Source organism: Thermobia domestica, chromosome 15 (genome assembly GCF_964235325.1).
Source record: "Thermobia domestica chromosome 15, izTheDome1.hap1.1, whole genome shotgun sequence".
Taxonomy (NCBI): domain Eukaryota; kingdom Metazoa; phylum Arthropoda; class Insecta; order Zygentoma; family Lepismatidae; genus Thermobia; species Thermobia domestica.
In genome coordinates this window covers 34,773,432-34,793,285 of record NC_137468.1, presented here as the reverse complement: position 1 = coordinate 34,793,285, position 19,854 = coordinate 34,773,432, and the positions used below count along the sequence as shown (strand labels likewise).

Below are 19,854 nucleotides of genomic sequence, written 5' to 3'. Positions count from 1 at the left end.
CAATTACTGAATAAAATTTATGTCATAAAGTAAACTAAAAATATACTGTTTGCAAGGTTTCGTAGCACAATAAATTATATATAGACGAAACATTAAATACAGGAATATTTTCGAATGTTTGTGGCCATTTTTAAAATATAAATAAAAAGGAAATCTAAAAAGTGAAGAATGCAGTAGATATGTAATTAAGTAAAAGTTTAATGTGTTCTTCTTCATTCTTCCGCACAATAGAAGTACTTTTTAAATACATTACTTGCTTGTTTCTTTGTCAACTATTGGGGGAAAGAATGCAGAATATATCTTTTGTATATGTTTCTCATACAAAGAATATTCTCTGCATTCTCATAAGAAACCTATACATGAACCAACAAGTAAGTGTTAGAATAGAGAGAAAATGACAGAGAAGAGTGCAATTGGAAGGGGAGTTTGACAGGAATGCTGTCTTTCGCCTACATTATTTAATATCTATCTAGAAGAGATAGTGAAAAAGAGCCTACAAAATGAAGACAGCATTTCAGTAGGAGGTAGAATGATTAGGTGTATTTGGTTTGCAGATAATATGACGTTTGTGGCAGAATCTGAAGAGAAAATCAACAAGTTGTTAGAAAACTCAAGGAAGGGCTGTAAAGAATACTAGATGAAAATAAATGTTAGAAAGAAAAAAACCATGGTGGTTGGAACGAAGGGGTGTGTCAAATATAGAAATAAAAGGGGAGAAAATAGAATATGTGACTAGTTTTCGATACCTGGGTAGTATTATTAGTAATGATATGAAATGTGGACGTGAAATAAAAGAAAGGATAGGAATAGTGAAAGAAGTCTTTAGGAGAAAGAAAATACTATTTTATGTGACTTTGAGTAAAGAGTTGAGGAAAAGACTCATAAAATATTTCGTGTATGAGCATTGTAGTGTATGGGTCAGAAACATGGACATTACACAAAAAATGATGAAAAACGACTGGAAGCTTTCGAAGTGTGGGTGTGGAGAAGAATGTAGAGAATTAGCTGGTTCGAGCGGAAAACGAACGAGAGGATGTTAGAAATGGTGGGGGAAAGAGAACAATTTTAAAATTATTAAGAAGAGGAAGAGAAACTGGTTGGGACATTGAATAAGAAGGAACTATATCGTGAGGGAAGTGCTAGGGAATACGGTGGCAGGAAAGAGAGGGAGGAAGCAAAGGAGACTACAATTAATGGACGATATCAAAACAGGAAAATCGTACGTGAAGACGAAGAGGTTCGCGAAAAACCGTGGAGCATGGAAGCTTCTCAGTTGCAGCAAGTGACCTGCCAATAATGGCAAAATATCTATGATGATGATGTTTCTAAGGCATATACAAAACATTCTAGGAAATTGTCTGGTCCTAACTCTATATGCTAGATATAAATGATTTACTAAAATAGTTCATATATTATATCGATCAATAATTTATTATATATGCCTGTACTTTTTGATTATTTTGATGCAAAATGCTGAAAGTTTTATTTTTTACACTTATATCCCTTTCCGTACGGGAAACTTTTTAACATATTTATAGATCCCCACCAAACTTCAACCGCAAACAAAAGAAATACGCACTCTCGTATGGGATTAACGCATCTGTACGACTCATGTAACTCGCAAAATTGTAGTGAGCCGTCCCTGGCCGAAGAAATAAAATGCAACACAAAAATATATAATTATTAGTGATTGTAGTTCGTATCCACATAACCCGCACAATTGTGCGGGTACGTCGCGAAAGGGATAGATATATATATATATACAATTTCTTTAAGCATTGTTACCTGCACTACATGTGAAATGAATTTTTGTTGAACGGTATATAAAGACCTCTTACGGAATTGTTCCGGAAATGTTCTGAAGCTCTTTATAGCTTCCTGATTATCACGCTTTCTTTCAAGTTCGGAGATTCAAATCCTCATGACAATACAAAATCTCTCACAGAAATACTAACTTCGTAATTCCCCTTTAATTGTAAATCCTGACTTTTTTGTAAAGATGTCCAATGTAACCGATAAAACAATCCAAGAATGCTGTAGGAAATTTTGTGACCAGTTGGGAAAATATATGGCTGAGTTATCTACGTAAGTATCGGACTGACATTGATAAACTATATTGGTTTGTTTCTATTTATTACTCTTAGAAATCATATTATATATCTATATATGTACGTACAGTATTTTATATAAATGTATGTATATTTTGAACAAAAATTTACTGATACGCATATTAAAAGTACTTGTATGAATCGGGGCAATAATAACAAAATGGCTGTAGTTCTATAAAGAATAGTTAATAATAAGGATCAAATTCAGAATTACTTATCAAAGACGAACATAAAGAATTTTAGATTGAAAAATCATATTTATACTATATTTTTTACTTTCTTTTTTATGCTAGATGATAACAATATTAATTGTAAATTAACATTTTGCTTCTTTCCGGTTTTTATTTTTCTGTTTAATATGTTCTTTTGCAACGAATTTTGTTTTGGACCAGATTAACAAATACGATTTATATAAATAAAAATGAAAGGGACTATGTTTGTGACTTAATAACTCTTGAACTATCCGACCGATCTCGATCAAATTTTCAACATAGATAAGGTTCGGATCTGGGTTGGTTTTTATCATTTCACTTTGACAGTGCAACGTAGGGGAAGGGAAGGATATATCTATATCTATCTATCTATCTATCTATCTATCTATCTATCTATATATATATATATATATATATATATATATAGAGAGAGAGAGAGAGAGAGAGAGAGAGAGAGAAATGATATATATAAATGATCGAAAATGACCGATATCAGTGACTGACTAACGGAACTTATTTTTCTTATTTTAATTCAGCGAAGCGGGTAATGGACGCCAATAGGTTATATTGAGAATTGTGCATAAATATTTTCGGATTATCAGCTTAAAAAATTAGATAAAATCTGGAAAGGTTCAAATAAAATATATATCACTCAAAGAAACACAAAAATTATTATGAATGACACTACACAGATTCTTACTGTGTAACTTATATGAAGTTACTTAATGCAAAATAAGTTCCAAAAATGTAATCAAAAGCCAACATAGGGTAAAATTAAAAATATATCCACTATACAAACCACTGAATATCTGTTTCAGATATTACAGAACATGAATTTGAAAACAAATATTACGTAAAGTATGTCAAAATTTTATATAAACTAAAGTAACATCTTAAAAGGTATACATGGAAGGTTATTTCATTAGAACCTATAAATTATACGGATCAAAAGATTCTTTAAAAGAATAGCATGGTGTATTGGTAATCAGAGCATGAATTATTTAACAAACTAACAAATTCTTAGCATTTACTTTAAGTAATGAGGATTTATCATAATCTGGCAACATTCATTTTAATATTCGAATTCATAACAAGTAATGACAGAAACAAAGGATCACTGACATAGATAGTTTTTATTCTCTTTCTGTTTATATGTGTATATATAAAGGGATTATTACAATTTGCCAAATTCAAACAAAATATGTTTCTTAATTTATTTCTGAACTTGGATAATTGTATGTACCAAATATAGGAAAAAGGTGTAAAGTCGATATTATTTTAACACGGGACACGAGAACTTAATAGTAGAGTGTTAACCACAGGTACAAAAGATCCCTGGGTAGATTCTTGGCAATGAGAGCTGTGATTAGCAACATCACGTCCGTCACTCTTCTTAGGCTTTTTCTGTTTCCTTCCACTACTTTCATTCAGTCAGTTCTGCATTTGCACTTTTCATACATTCCCCAGTCTTAATGGTGGTACATTAAGTTAGAGATTTCACGTAATATCATTCTTTTAATATATTTTTGTTAAATATAAGTTAGCGGTAACCTCAAATACAGATACTATATTAAGTACTTTTTTTCAATCTAGAAAGCATTTTATGTGATAATTGTGGCCTTTAACTTAATCTGTTCCTTAACTTTATGTATGAATCCGAAGTATCCAATAATAGCATGCTTTTATGCTTATATTATCTGAAGAAGCTAACTACAGTATTAACCAAAGGTTACTAAGATAAACAACATAAAAATCATTGATTTTACACACCATAGACATTTATTTTATCTATGAATATCCGAGCTGATAATACTAAAGAATTTCCTCTTATCGAAAGCCTTACGCTCTTCTACAAGTGAAGCATAAATTGTAGCTATAAAAATTCATCATAGAACTACCAAAAGTCCGTCCACAAATTAAACTATTACAGGGCTATTAAAAGTCCACACACGTCAACCTCTTCTTCTCTTCCTAAAAGGGAAAAAACTTTCACATTGGCGCAAATCTCTCTGCCAACCAATCTAGCATACATTCCACAGTAAGTCTACTACAAAACTATTTCTTCACCATAAGTAGTTATCACCCATGTATTCCTTCAGTCACTGAAGACTACTATCCGTGTGAGTACCGAAGACTGCCTTATCATTACTTGTGTGACAGTGTATATTAATGGTTAATGAAATAAAGCTGAAATTAACTCTTTCAGTTTTACGTCCCACGATTATGCCATATATGCTAAAGAAGACAGTCATGATGAGGATGAATAAAATGATGGAATGAAGGAAGTGGGAGGAAACGGAAGAACCGCGAGAAAACCCATGCACACGGTGTTTGCCCATCACAAAGCCCACTTAGAGCGAGATAGAATCGAACCAGGAATTCCTCGCACAAGAGGTGAACAATCTACTATTGAGCCACCGCGGTCTCTTGGTTAATGAAAGAAAATGGTAAATATATAGGGCGTTTTAAAACAACACTGACAACGTTTGGGGGTTGATACCTGACACCAAGATAAGACAAAAAGTATAGACCATCCTGGGTGCACAAATGCTTCCTTTCGGAGTTATAGGCTGCCGAAAACATGAAAAAATGAAATTCAAAAGTCCATAGCTCGAAAACTATGGGACTTACCTTAGTCGGGTCAAGACTTCACTTAGGAACTAGTATGCGCCCTATCCAAATATACAAGTTTCAGAATCCTGCGGTACTTCCGCACAAATTTTTATAGAGGTAGTTGGTGAGTACTTCAAATTATATGACCGTAGCCAAACTCCCTCTATAAAAGTTGCTTCATGAGTACCTTAGGATTCTAAAATATATTTTCGGATGCGTACATATTAGTTCCTAAGTGAAGTCTTGACCCGACTACAATAGGTCCCATAGTTTTGGAGCTATGGACCTTTAAAATTCATTTTTTCATGTTTTCGGCAGCCTATAACTCCGAAAGGAAGCGTTTGTGCACCCAGGTTGGGCTATACTTTTTGTCTTGGTGTCAGGAATGACCTCCCAAACGTTGTTGGTGTTGTTTTGAAACAACCTGTACAGTCGTAATTAATTGATTGCTGAAATAAGATCTTAAGTAAAAAAAAAAAAAAAGTCACAGATAGTTGCTAATAATTCTAACCATAGTTAGATAGATAGATAAGTAAGTTGTTGCTTGTTCTACAAATATTGCCATCAGTTATATTTTAATTATTTTCTCAATTAAGAATCTCTAAACAATCAATCTCTAATAATCTTCAATGAAACTAAAATCGTATTTATTGTATATAACTGATCAGTAAGTGGGGGAAATATCGGAAAATATTTTTGTCCATAATTTAAGTTAATTTATGAATCTGCACGTTAATACATGTTTAGTAGTAAACCAACCAACATTTATTGAACGAGTATATTGTACGCACAAAACCATATAATTAGTATAATACTTGATTTATTATTCTTTAATTGATTTATGCTAAATGTAAAAATAAGGCTTTTTCCTACATCAATCATTCAACCAGTAATTTACGTCACGTACACAGAAGAATGGTACAGTAGAAAAAATAGAGATAATTACATTTCATAAGAATACGTGATATCAAAATCCTCACATAAGCACTACTATATGTAGATATATACTGTATGTATATATAAAATGTATGAATTCAGTCCTAAGATGAGACACGATACTGATGCACACATTCAGCAATGCAGATGCATCATATTATCTACTTGATGCAATTTACTAAGTTCTTAGTGTGTTTCTTACATTTTCTGAAATCTCTCACCGTCGTTTCTTGCCTTCCAAAAAAAATCTTTCGTTGCTCTCAAATTCTATTAAAAATATAATTTTTCACGTATGTGGATTAGTAATAGTCTATGCAATATTCAAAATACGAATCAAGACCTTGAGATACAGTCATCTTATTAATAAATGGCAAACATCAATCAATTTTATTCTAAAATATTTATCAATATCAAAGATATCAACATCATACTGTAAACAATTGTACAACGATGCGAGCTTTAAGTACAAGGAACATTGTACAATTGAAACAAGGCGAGAAGGTTCATGAAAATCGACAACTGAAATCATAAGTTTGAAGTCAATTTTTCAATTTATAAACTTGCGGGAAAATAGTAAATAGTTCCAATGCGTCGTGTATATGGAGTCTAATAGTAAATTTGTTAATGAGCTGAGTTCTAATAAGTATACGCACCAGAGGAACTCTTTGTATGACAATAACAAGAAAAATTTTAAAATAGCTATGTTCCATATCGGTGAACAATATTCAATTTTAGGTGACACAAAAACTTTGAAGAAAATACTGAGAAATTTGATATCACCAATTTCAGTAAGCCCGTACAAAATACTTGACATTCTCGTAACACTCTTCACAGTAGCAAAGATATAATTAGCGAAAGTAAGTTTAAGTTTCTCATCAGACAAAATTCCAAGATCTTTATGGGTATCAACTCTATAAATAGGAATGTTATTTTAATACAATACATGTAGTGAATTTTATTTTTCTTCCAAGGAATACCCGTTGTGGAACATTTTTAAGGGTTTAGAGTTAAATTGCAGGTTGCACACCAGTAGAGTTTAGAAAGAGTTTGTTTAGTCCGTAGAGCATTATTTCTGAAAAAAAAAAAAATCTTGAAAAAACTTACAATCACCGGCAAAAAGAAGAAAGTCTGTAGGTGGTAAACAATTGTGAGACAGAAAGATCATCTCTATAAAGACGAAACAACACGAGTCCTGAAACACTATCCTGAGGTACACCTGAAAGAACTGGAACAAATTTGAATGTTGAATCTGGTAGAACAACACTTGCTTGCGATCAGTAAGGTAGTCCCTTAATAGTGTCAAAAATTGTCCATGGGCATTTAATTTATTGAATAGCTTATGAAGAAGAAGATGGAAAAGTCTATTGCTTAAAAAATACTTCTACAAAAATACAAGAGCTGTTACATAATATCAGCAAACAATTATATTGATTGTTGCTGTATAACAAAGCAAATTAAAGTTCTTAGTCCTCATCTAAATTTGAGGAGATGAATGGATAAAGATGCTAAGCAAATAAGAATAATAAACTAAATTGATCATCTTTATATCACAAGTTTCATATTTAAAAAATGCCTTATTTCGCACTACCACCAATTTTGGGAGCGTTCAATGCTTCGAGTAGTGAAGATTAATATTAAATTTCAGCGTCGTGAAACAGTGACAAGGTACATTTTACAGTGTACTACAAGATCTTCTGTACTTTTTCCTCTCATCCATGCATTTACGAAATCTACACCAAAACTGTATCAGTTTGTGGCAAAGGTTGGATAACAAAGCAAAGAACTCTGGGAATAGTACATTCGCGACACGACAGTAAAAGTAACTATGTCCGTCGTTTGGACACAAAGTTCTGTGGTTTGTAACACTTTGTTTGCAAACCTAGAGGATGTTTTTGATGATTTAGTACCTTTATTCACTTTTGCCTTAGTTAAAATGATAGTATCGATAAATTCGTTGATATTTTGCGATATAAGAGTACTTAACACCTTCTTTCACGTCAATCTGTAAGTTCCTACATCTTCATCTACTCACTTCTACCATAGAAGAGTTCTTAACACCTTCAATTACGTCAATATTTGATTTTATACCAACATATTACTATAACTTTCCTTTACTCACTTCTTCATTTGCTCTTGAAATATACTGATAGATATATTCTACACTAGATTTAAACTAGACTGAGATAAACCTGGGAGAATTCTTTCACGTTTATCCCCTAAAATACCGATAAAAATAATTTAAATTGCATTTAAAGTGAGTTGAATTAAAGCTTGAAGCCTTCTCTCACATTTACTAGCCTTTGAAAGACAGTGATAAAGATACTCTACACTTAATTTAAAATAAACTAAGTTAAAACTAATACATTTAATAATTGAAATGTACTGATAAAGATATTACATATATATACTAGACTTTAAATTGAGCTAAAATTGGTAGCCTTCCCTTACATTTAGCCTTGAAATTACATTGATATAGACATTCTACATTACACTTAAAATAAACTGAGTTAAAAATGGAAACACTCTTCCGTATTAGTCTCTAAAATACATTATGGAAAAGTATTATAGATTACTTTTTTAAAATACATAAATAATAGATTGAAATAATTAACCAAAGTTTATAAAGATATATAAAGATTTCAATTACGCAGTGGTAATGAACAAAATTACAGTTAGAATGAATTAATATTTAGTAAGTGAATACTAGATTAAATATTAGATACAATCTAAAAACAGAAATATTGAATATCTTGGGACTATTGTTCCACAGAACTTTAAAACTTATGTTCAGATTATAGGTATATTATTTATTTAGTTTACCGTGTTTATCGTTTCTAAGTTTGAAATGTAAGTTATGATGGCTGTCTCTATAACAATGTTATGTGTAATTTTACGATAATAATTTTACACTTTATTGGCTTGATAAACTGAAAAATAGGTAAAAACTACATTACGACCTCGAATCGTGAAAACACTAAGTTTGCTATGCTTACACTTATTGAAAAACATCCATTGATGGTCTTCTCTTAGAACGGTAGGTGTGCATATCTGAAACGTATCACTAAGTAGTTCAAGATCTTGTATCTACCGTAATGTATGTGTTAAAGTAGATGTGGTAACAGAAAATTAGCATTTATGAAAATCCTGGTATTTGTTGCATTTTCTATTATATTTTTTTTTATGATGTTGAAACTTATTCCTTGCATGCACTGCATTGTGTTATGTTTTCCTTGCTTTATTTTAAATATGGATATTTGTCGTATTAACTGTGTTTTTGTAATGTTTTCTTGAAAATAATACTGATAAAGATTTCTGTATGCTTTGAAATTAATCTTACTTAATTCTGTAGTTCTAGAGCGTTGAAAAGTTGATAAATGTATACTTGCAACTAACAATATTTCAAACTTACAGTAAATTGTCCATTTTTACAAAAAAAAATGTCAAGTTTTACAAATTAAAGTGTGTTTACAAGATAATTTGGTAATCTTTGTGTACCACTACAGGTATTTCACAAGACTACCACATAATAATAATGCATGTTTCTACCTCCAAATATTGATGCAAGTTTATTAAATTGACATTACTTAGTAATGAATCAATACAAAATTATGTAAGATTTATTTGATAAATTAAAGGATTAATGAATCAATACAAAATGATATAGAATTTATTAGTTTAATTAGAGGATTAATGAATGAATACAGAATTATATAGAATTTATGAATTTAATTGAAGGCTTACATAGTGAGAATTGAAAAATGTTTTCTAAATTTAACGGATGCTACGTAAATCAACAGATTAATTGTATCCATTATATTTACTAAATAACTTAAGCACATTTCAGGGAAGCGATCTTTAATTTACGACTACCAATAGAATTTGTTGAGTACAATTTTAAAACTTAAGCGTTTCCCACCGCACTTCTTTCCTAATTAGGTTCTTAACAATGTGCTCGCATCTTTCAAATAAGAAATAATATGATCTAGTAGACAAATATTTATTATATAGGTGGACTATAATAAGTCATTTTTTTCTCAGATTACTAAGTAAGTTTTAAATTAATGCCAAATAAAGGTAACTTTAAGTAAAATCAAAGAAAGTTTAGGATGAGCATAAGTTTAGTTTGGATATTTAGTCAGCGCAGCAGATAAATAAATTTTACACACAGTTACTGAAATAAAATGTGTTATGTGTGATAAGTATATAAATTAGCAAGATAACTGCGTGAAAGAAGAGATCTAGAATACGTATATTTGAATCACTTCTCGTAGAAAATACGTATTTTTAAAATTAGTTAAAATAAGATTTAAGTTACACATTGTGAACATTACACCGTAAACAATAAAAATTAACATCATATTATATAGAGAAATTGATCAGTAGGGCAAATTTAACCATTACTTGTCATTGATTTAAATATCTGTCTGTCTTTATGTTTTGCAAATAGGTCTTAAGAACCTGACAGTTCAAAATATACCATTTTGTTTTGCTTTTTTGCTTTTTTTTCACAAGTGAAAGAAGATAATGAACTGAAACTTACCCAGTCATAGATAATGTTATTCTACAACAAAAAATCTGAACCTGAAGAATTCTTAGTGTTGCCATCCATAAAAATTACAGTGTTGCCAGAATAATATTTCCTCCACAATCTAAGTTAAGGCAGTGACTAGCGGAACGAACTCAACTACATTTGATTATGTATCATGTTGGTTTGGTATCCTGTGAACTACTTTTTAAATAGTATTATTATTTAATTTTAATAACTGCATGTAAAAACTATTTTGTTTATTACAAATTAAATACAACCATTAGTTTAAAAGTAGTACACAGAATTCCAAGACAACATGATATGTAATCAAATGCAGGTGAGTTTGTTCCTCTTGTCGCTGCCTTAACTTAGATTTTAGGGGAAATGTCATTCTGGCAACACTGTAATTTCTGTGAATGGCAACGCTGAAAATTATTTAAGTTTATATTTTCAGTTGTAGAATAACATTATCTATGATTGTGGTAAGTTGCATTTCATTATCTCTTTTCACTTACGAAAAACAAGCAAAAGAAAAAATGGTAAATTTTGAATTTTGTTTTTAGTATGTCAGGCCCTTAAGTATCTGTGTGTCTTTACGTTTTGCAAGTAGGTCTTAAGTCTAAGTTTAAATAAGCAAAATGAAGAAATTCTTCAATATTAGTAGCATTTGATGAAAAAAAAAGTGTTAAAGGGTGAGACATCGAGAAAATCGACACAACAATATCTTTTGGAAACCTAAAAATTATGCTATGCGATAGCCACACCATCTGTTAATATGAAACTGATATTGAAATATACTCTCATCTAGCTTTTTGTTATGACAGAAAGACGACAATACACAGAGAGATGTAGCCCATGATAATACGGAATCTTGAAATACAAAGTATACGACAGTTAGTCATTATTTGACTGGATTATCTATGTTATTTGTTTCGAAGACGAATAGATTTTAATGTTTTAAGTACAATAGAATTTGGTAACAACTAGTATAAGCAGTTTCTTGAAAGAGTTTATCCAAAACCCATGAGTTCAGATTGAAAAGATCTATAGAACATCGAAAACGTTTATTCTTAACTCGTGCAAGATGCTGATTATGAGGGACGTCCGAGGATCACTTGCACGCTCAAGATAAAGAGAACTTCTGACCTGTGGCAAATAATCTCAAAAAAATTCCTCCACTTCTAAAGATATAAGAATCTCTCATTCGTGCATAATCTGTAGTGTAATTTCTACTAAATAAATAGCATGTTGCCATAAAGAGACGCTCCTAGAGTATACCTAGTTCTGGGGATTGGACTCTTGTGGTGAGCAAATACATTAGATTAGATCTGTACACTAAAGGAACTACTGGTAGACTTTTCTACAACATTGACAGGGGGCCGCGATGGCTCAGTGGTAGAGCGTTCACCTCTGGTGCTTGGGATCTCGGGTTCAAACCCTGCTCCCGCCAAGTGAACTTTGTGGTGGACAAACACCGTGTGCGTGGGTTTTCTCGGGGTTCTCCCGTTTCCTCCCACTTTCTTCATTCCACCATTTCATTCATTTCTCATAATCACCGTCTCCTTTAGCCTAACCGCCATAACCGTGGGACGTAAAACTCACAGATCTCATCTCTCACAACATTGACATGGCCGATTTCTTAAGACATAAGCCTAGATTTAGTATAACTATAGTTTCTCCCATCTCTTTAGGAAAAAGATATAAAAGTGAAATGAAATGAAATCTCTAAGTTTTACGTCCCACGTCTATCCGACTAGGATAAAGGAGACGGTGATTATGAGAAATGAAGAAAATGGTGGAATGAAGAAAGTAGGAGGAAAAGGGAGAAACCCCGAGAAATCCACGAACATGGTGTTTGTCCACCAGAAAGCTCACTTGATGCGAGCTGTGATCGAACCAAGGACCCATGGACCAGGGGTGAACGCTCTACCACTAAGCCACCGTGGCCTCAGGAAAAATATTGAACAATCATTTAAGAGCTAGAAATAAAAATTAAATTTATTAAATTCAATTCAATTCTTTATTAAATTCTTTTTAACTCTAACAAAAGTCTGATATTAGATATAGCAATGTTAAAACAAATATTTAAAAACAATCCAGGGTAAGCAAACTGACAATTGAGTGTGTGTAATTATAATCCAGGGTAAAGTTAGGATTTTCATATAACATAGGTCTAATATAAACTCAGGAAAAAATCGAAATGAAATGAAATGAAATTTTTGAGTTTTACGTCCGACGGTTATGCCGGTTAGGCTAAAGGAGACGGTGATGATGAGAGATGAATGAAATGGCGGAATGAAGAAAATGGAAGGAAACGGGAGAACCCCGAGAAAACCCACGCACACGGTGTTTGTCCACCACAAAGTTCACTTGGCGGGAGCAAGGTTTGAACCCGAGACCCCTAGCACCAAAGGTGAACGCTCTACCACTGAGCCACCGCGGCCCCTAGGAAAAAATCGAGTCATATTTCATTAGGAAGAAAATCTAGGTTCAAAATAAATCAAGAAAAATAAGAATGATAGAAACCTTTATTAAACAAAAAGTACATACCTGTTCTTAGTATACGATATGTATTTTCACAATGTGACAACATTGATTTCTAGAGTTCGCAGGATTTAATTTGACCCATTGACGCGCAAAATATTGAGCTACGACGTACTAGCTATCGTTTCATTATTGTTATGGAGAAAGTTACAAATTGTTAAAATTCTAACTCATTGTCCAGTTTAAATACGCTGCACATGTAGCAACTAAGCATTGAAAGTTCACCAATGGCCTAAATTAGTGCCTCCTATACGATCACAATAGTCATAAATTCAGTAGACTAGCTGAGAGGTATGTACAGTCCAGAGCACAAGAAATACTAATTGTAGTTTTTGTGAGCAGTACTTTTTTCAACTGTACACACATGCTCAAGCTCAAACCATACACTAGACCACGTATGAGCTTTGACAGCAAATTAATGAAGTTAAACATCAAGTATAACTCACGATAATAAGACAGATTGGAAAAGAAAGAAGAAGAAAAAAGGAATGAAGATGAATCAGTAACATTCATCTAAAGGGCCTATTCGGATGCAATGTTGTGAAAAAACTTTGGGAAAGATGGCTGAAATTCAGCTCAAATATAGAAGAGACTATGCAGATTTTATATTTCGAAAGCAAATTGTCCTAAAGTGGATGGAACATAATAAAAAAAACTCACGAAACATGAAACTAAAGTCAATGATAAATCAATGAAAAAAATTAATTCGTCCACATATCTCAAAAACTGTAATAAGATGTCTAATTGAAAGCTTATTGGAAATACATAATTTAAAAGCTTAAAAACGATGTATAGCAAGGAAGGTAACTATGGACAGAACATTGTCAAAAGTCAAGTTGAGTAAAATTAATAATAATGATAAAGTATATGCATCTTCTTCGAATTACCTAGTGCGCCCCACGCGGAGGTTACGTGCTTAAAATGTCTCACATCTGAATTTGAAATCTCCAGAATCGATTTAGCACCCAACGTGACTTTTGACTTGATCACGTGACACAGTTTGGTCCTTATGACAAACCGGATAGGCATTTTCGTGAATAAAATGTCGACTATAGATTCAGCATACTTCTCACGTGACAAAAACGCAGCTTATTCACAGCTCTTTAGAAGCCATAAAAAAAATTGTTTCTTTGTCTGCACAACCGGAAACTGCTACGTACCTTTTAGCATTTATATAAATTTCAGACGTTTTTTATTTTTAGAATTTGTACAAAATTCTGACATTTTTTAAATGTCCTTATGTAAATGCTTTGTAACGTAATTTTAGTTATTTCCTTCTTGTCGTGAAAATGGGCATAAATTTGTTAAATTTGTTGCCCAAAATTTATCAATAGATTTTGAAATTTGTGCCTTGGAAAGCTGAAGGTAAGATTTAAATTTTAATTATAAATTATGTGTATCTATTAGCTTCTTTTAAAAAAAAATTGTGATTATTTTTTCAGTGATGAGTTTGCCCAAGCTCAACATTTGGTTCGTTCTGCAAGTGAAGAAGCACTCCCAGTAACAGTGAAAAGGGACTTCTCCTATGATCGGAACTTGAATGCTGCACATGAGAAAACAATGAATCGCCAATCGTGTGAATATTACCCCTCCCCACCCTCCGAGGAATCGTATCCTGGCTCTTTTGAGGACAATGCCTCTTTGCCTCGTCGCTCAGTTAGTGAAGAATCGCGTGATTCTTCGAAAGACACTGAAGAATCATTATTGCGACCGAAACGATATCCTGAGTACAAACACTGAGAAAAAAAGTGTGCTAATGTTATATAAAATATATTATTTGAAAAAACATATACAGTGCATATATATATATATTAACAGATATATATATATATATACATATAGGTGAATTGAATGCTATTTAAGATGAAAAAAACAGTTTTAAACAAGACTGATTTCAACACGAAACATACATTAACACACATACATTAAATATTCATAACACATTAAATTCACATAGTCCAAATAGTATTCTCTTTAGGCGGCACACGTTGAAAAAAAAAAAGAAAAAAAACGCAGCAGTGTGAAAAATATGTCAGATCAAAAGTAAAAAAAAAAGAATGTTATAACTGAATGTGTGTCATTAGTTTTTAAGGGAAACAGACAAAAAGAAAAAAACTTGAAATTTCAAAATAGAAAAAAAATCCCCCTCCCAAAAAAGAAAGAAAACCTACAGACAAATTGAGGAATTGAAAAAAAAAAGAAAATTTTTGTGGCATGTGTGTTTTCTTGCAAGAATTCTTTCAGTGATAGTGTATAGTTTGTGAGTGTTTCTGGTTTTTATTTTAAAATTCTTGAAGAAGAAAAAGAAGAAGAAGAAGAGAAAATCGAGATAACACGAAGTATTATTATTATTATTATTATTACCAAGACAAACAATAACCTTCAAGATTATTATAATCTCTTCACAGGAGACAATTTTGAAAAATAATAATAATAATTAATAAATTAAAATATATTTCACTAAATAATAATAATAATGAACAAAATTAACAACACAAACTATTGTCAAACTTACTAATCCACATCTCAAATCGAACTTTCAAGTTGTTGTTTGGTGTGCATTGTTTTTGCATGTCAAATATAAATATATTTATACATATAAAAAATTGAAGTCAGTTAGAGAAGTAATGTATCCAGTTATCATAAAATATGTATTTACAATTTTTTCTATACATACACACACACATATATATGTATGTTTTATAATACATAACAAGTTATCAACGAGATTTGTTAACTAGATAATGTGAATTAGTTACAACTAACAGAACATATATAACAAATCTATACCCATAATAAAAGTAATATGCGGCTTTTTAATGATTTGTATTTGTTTGTTTATTTAATATTGTTGCACCACAAAGGGTTTAAAGGTATCTTTGGTGCAAACAATATATTTTAAGCACGAGTTACTGAGTTATTATAACATGTTATTAAATACTTAATGAGAGAGGAGGGGAAAACTTCAAATTTCACATTTTGCTCAACCAAGAAAAAATATTGTATGTTGCATATGGATGGAAGAATACCTCTTTTCCTTTAATTGTGCGCTCATTCTTAGCATCACTCTCTCTACAACCATGTTACAAATCAGACACAGAAATTATGTTTTCCTGAAACTTCTATTCTTCTATGATCTAAATGTGAATGAAATATTTCACCTAGTATCACACATATATTGAATTGGCAAATTTCTGTTACAATTACATATTTCTCAGTACCGGTATGTATGTTTCTAGTAATGGTGTGTTTCCAGCATCCTCCCTCATACGCATAGAAAAAATGGAACTGGTCGTAGCTATGGTGTGGCGTGTAGTGTAATTACAAATAATAGGTAACATTTTATTATTACAAACCACTTATGATGAAAGAAAGAATTAATTAAAATCATCACTTTTTTTTTTTCAAATTTATCACATATATACTTTAGAAAGAAATTCCCAAAAACCATTTGGGTTTACTATAAACCTATTTGGGTTAATTTCTGTCACATGTGTTGAAGATTCTGTCATGTTATTACTGCAAATTTGTTTTCTCGTTTCACTCCATTTGAAATAAGGATATTAAGTGGTCAAAAGTATGCAAAAAATTAGAAACATAATATATTTTGACATGTAAACTTGAGAATACCCTTCTGTTGTTTAATATTCAAATAATTTGAGTATCCTATGATATGTATATGACGTATCTGTGCGTGTATGAGTGTTTTTGTATATGTATATGTGTATATATCTTATGTATAAATGTGAACATTTACTAAGTTTCAAGTATGTTTCGCTAAGGATCTTGATTTTTTTTTCAAATTTATTATTAAGTTTGTAAATTTTATTTTTACTTAAAATAATATAGTTAGGAGTGTTTAAATGCATGGCCTAAGATACACACGCCAAGACAAAATGAAATTAAGAACTATGTGGATAAAGGTAGATGTAATGGGTTTTTCTATTGAGATTATTGTAGCTTTCTGAGTGAGTAAAAATGATCTTGATTTTTTTTTTTTTTTTACATATAACAGCGAAAACAATGCACGAGCAACAACTTTAAAAAAAAATAAAACTAATATACAGAAGAAACAAACATGTTTTGAACCAGTAAAAAAAAAAAAGTTTCTTTTTACATTTTGAAGTCTCGCTCATAGATAGTAGCAATTAATCCTGGGATGTGGCAAATAAAAACAACATTAATGGAACATTCGTTTTCAACTAAATATACTCTTTTCATTCGAATCACAATTCAAAAAAAAATAAAATTTGTGAACTTTCAAGTAAACAAAAAAAAAGAAGAAAAGAAATTTCAAAAGAAAATATACAGATAGAAAATTCAGTGTAGTATGGTAGATAAAGTAAACAAAAGATCATGCTAGTTGACAAGGAGAAATAAGGCCTTTAAAGTATTGAAGTGTGTATACTGGTGTTGTTAAAAATATTACAATGTAGATAACATTGTTTTTACAAAGTTTAGGATTGACATTTAAAAATACATTGTTTTATCTAAAAAAAAAAAAAGTTTTTCACCACCCATAAATCTATAGTGTTCAAGTACTAGTTCCATTTGCGAGAAAAAATAAGAAAAAATATAGTTTGAAAAAAAAATATATAAGTGATATTAGTTTATTAACAGTATGAATATGTATTGAAAATTATATAGGGAAAAAACATGCAATATGCCCACAACTTCTAAAAAAAAAGAAAAAAAGAAAAACCTCCAATAAGGAACACATATTCATATTGTGTGATCTTATATTCTACAAGTGGGTAGTTGGTTCTACATTTCATTATTACTCAATTTGAGTTGTTATATAAATGCTTCGATTTTTAATTATTGTAATACTCTATGACGTAACTTTTTTTTCTCAAGCAAGATGCTCTTAAAACAATAAATTTGTGCACAGGACTTATTTTATTTAGATTGTGTCTAGGTAGGATAAATATAAAATACTCGCTTATTTCCTTTGACAAATATTATGTTTGAAATGAAAATCACTGCCATTGACATGTCTCACTAATCAGAAACGTTCTTACTTGAAGAAATAATAATTATCATGATTATTATGTTATTATTATTCGTTCTATATTTTCCGAAATTTTGTAGATCTTAAATTAATGATGACGGTAATAATAAATTTACGAAAAAAAAAGAGGTAATTTTTCTTGCTGAAAAAACAAATTCGTCTGGTTTTCATATTAAAATAATGGTAAGCACAAATTTTCCTACGCACATGTACAAAAATACCACATGTAAAAGAAAAAAAGCAGAAAAAACCTGCATACGCCAAAACAATAAAATAATAAAAAGCGTCGTGTGCACAATCAAAACATACAAGTATCCAGTAAGTTTTTTTCTTAATAAATACGGTATATATTTACGTTCATTAGTTTTACATTATTAAAATGTGTTTTCTTCAATTAATTTCGAAAATCAAGATCTACTTAAAAGATAAAAAGATGCAAATATGATACCAATATTTTTATTTTACTTTATTTTGGTTGAATATTAATATAATATGTATATATGTCAAATATATATATATATAAATGGAGAGAATTGAAACAAATGAGTGTAACATCAAATGTATGGTGTTACAAAATTGAAATGTCTAAATGATTTTTTTAAAAAGAATAAAAATATACGAATGTTTTGAAAATGTAGATTATATATCTATATATATATACATGCATATATATATGAAATGTTTCCACGTACTCAATAAAGGTTTATTTTTCTTCTAATCTAGATTTAAAAGAAAGAAAAAAAAGAGAAAATGTTTTGAGATCTTCAAGTATAAATGTCTTTTAAATTTCACCAGTTTCATGTTGAACCATAATTGTTATCTTCTTTATACTGATTACTTTCTAATTCTTTAGGTGCTTTTTTTTTAAGAAAAAAAGAAAAAAAGTGGGGTAAAAAGCAGCTTCGTTGTTTCTGACAAAATGTGTACCATTCATTCATTCATTAAACGTGCCAAATTCTTTTTTTAAATGACACATTCTACCCTTTGAATCCACTTATATGATATCCCACACCTAAACCCTTTTCCAATCCACCCCCCTCTATTTACTTTACCTTGAAGAAGGAGAAAAAAGGACACTTAAATATTTAGACTGCACTTTTCAAACTTAAATATCTAATTGAACCATTTGCTCATGGAAGCATGTGATGATAGGTTGAATCATGGGTACATGTAACTTAGTGTGTGAATATTTAAAAGAAGAAGAAGAAAAAAAGAAGCAGGTTTTTTATTATCATTATTATTATCATTATTATTATGAGTATTATTTATTATTTGAAAAAAAAAAAACATGGGAGTTGTATGCAGATAATAGAGGGTATAGCTAAAAAAAAGTTAAATTACACGAAAGTCAGTACGTTTGAAACGTGTGACGGTAACACCAGAGGCAAAAAAAATCTACTGTACCGTCAAAGATAATTCATTTTTAAAGAAATTGTTATGTAATGTTATTGATAAAAATAAAATTTTAAAAAGTAAATATTCTGTTTAACTTCTGTTCATTCTATGTGATTTCTATTCCAAATGTATTCGATTTATTGATTGCTATAGATTTCAACCATCATTAGGTTTTACACCTTCGATTCGACGGGTATTCAAATTTGCTATGTTTCTTGTTGGACACTTTTTCCCGTTCTTTTGGAAAATTCATATTTTGCTATTTTTATACCGTAGTTGTTTCAAGTTTTCACCACTTAAGAAACTGGTTCCGTGCTTTCTATTTTTAACGAAAATAACTTGTCTACTTGATGTTGTCTTAATACAAAATGTCCGTAAAGTCCGGCGCTTTCCGAAATAAGATGTAAGATAAAATACACGCATACAAGCTTAAAATCTCTCATTGATTACATGGCATGGGTGAATGTTGAGTAGATACACATATTTTAGTAAACACGTGGAGACTCA

General features: G+C 30.7%; 1 protein-coding gene across 12 annotated transcripts in view; it reads left to right on the top strand.

Moving 5' to 3' along the window:
- mmd (disintegrin and metalloproteinase domain-containing protein mind-meld) overlaps window positions 1–17,640 on the top strand; it is a 750,004-nt gene extending 732,364 nt beyond the window's left edge. For 9 of the 12 annotated variants that reach the window (XM_081739572.1, XM_081739577.1, XM_081739571.1 and 6 more), the window contains one exon: window positions 14,384–17,640. In XM_081739572.1, the coding sequence (XP_081595698.1) occupies window positions 14,384–14,681 (298 nt within the window). In that variant the 3' untranslated portion in view covers window positions 14,682–17,640. The remainder of the gene's footprint in view (window positions 1–14,383) is intronic. The other 3 variants (XM_081739583.1, XM_081739578.1, XM_081739581.1) reach the window with 1 other exon arrangement.
- The last annotated feature ends 2,214 nt before the right edge of the window (window positions 17,641–19,854 follow it).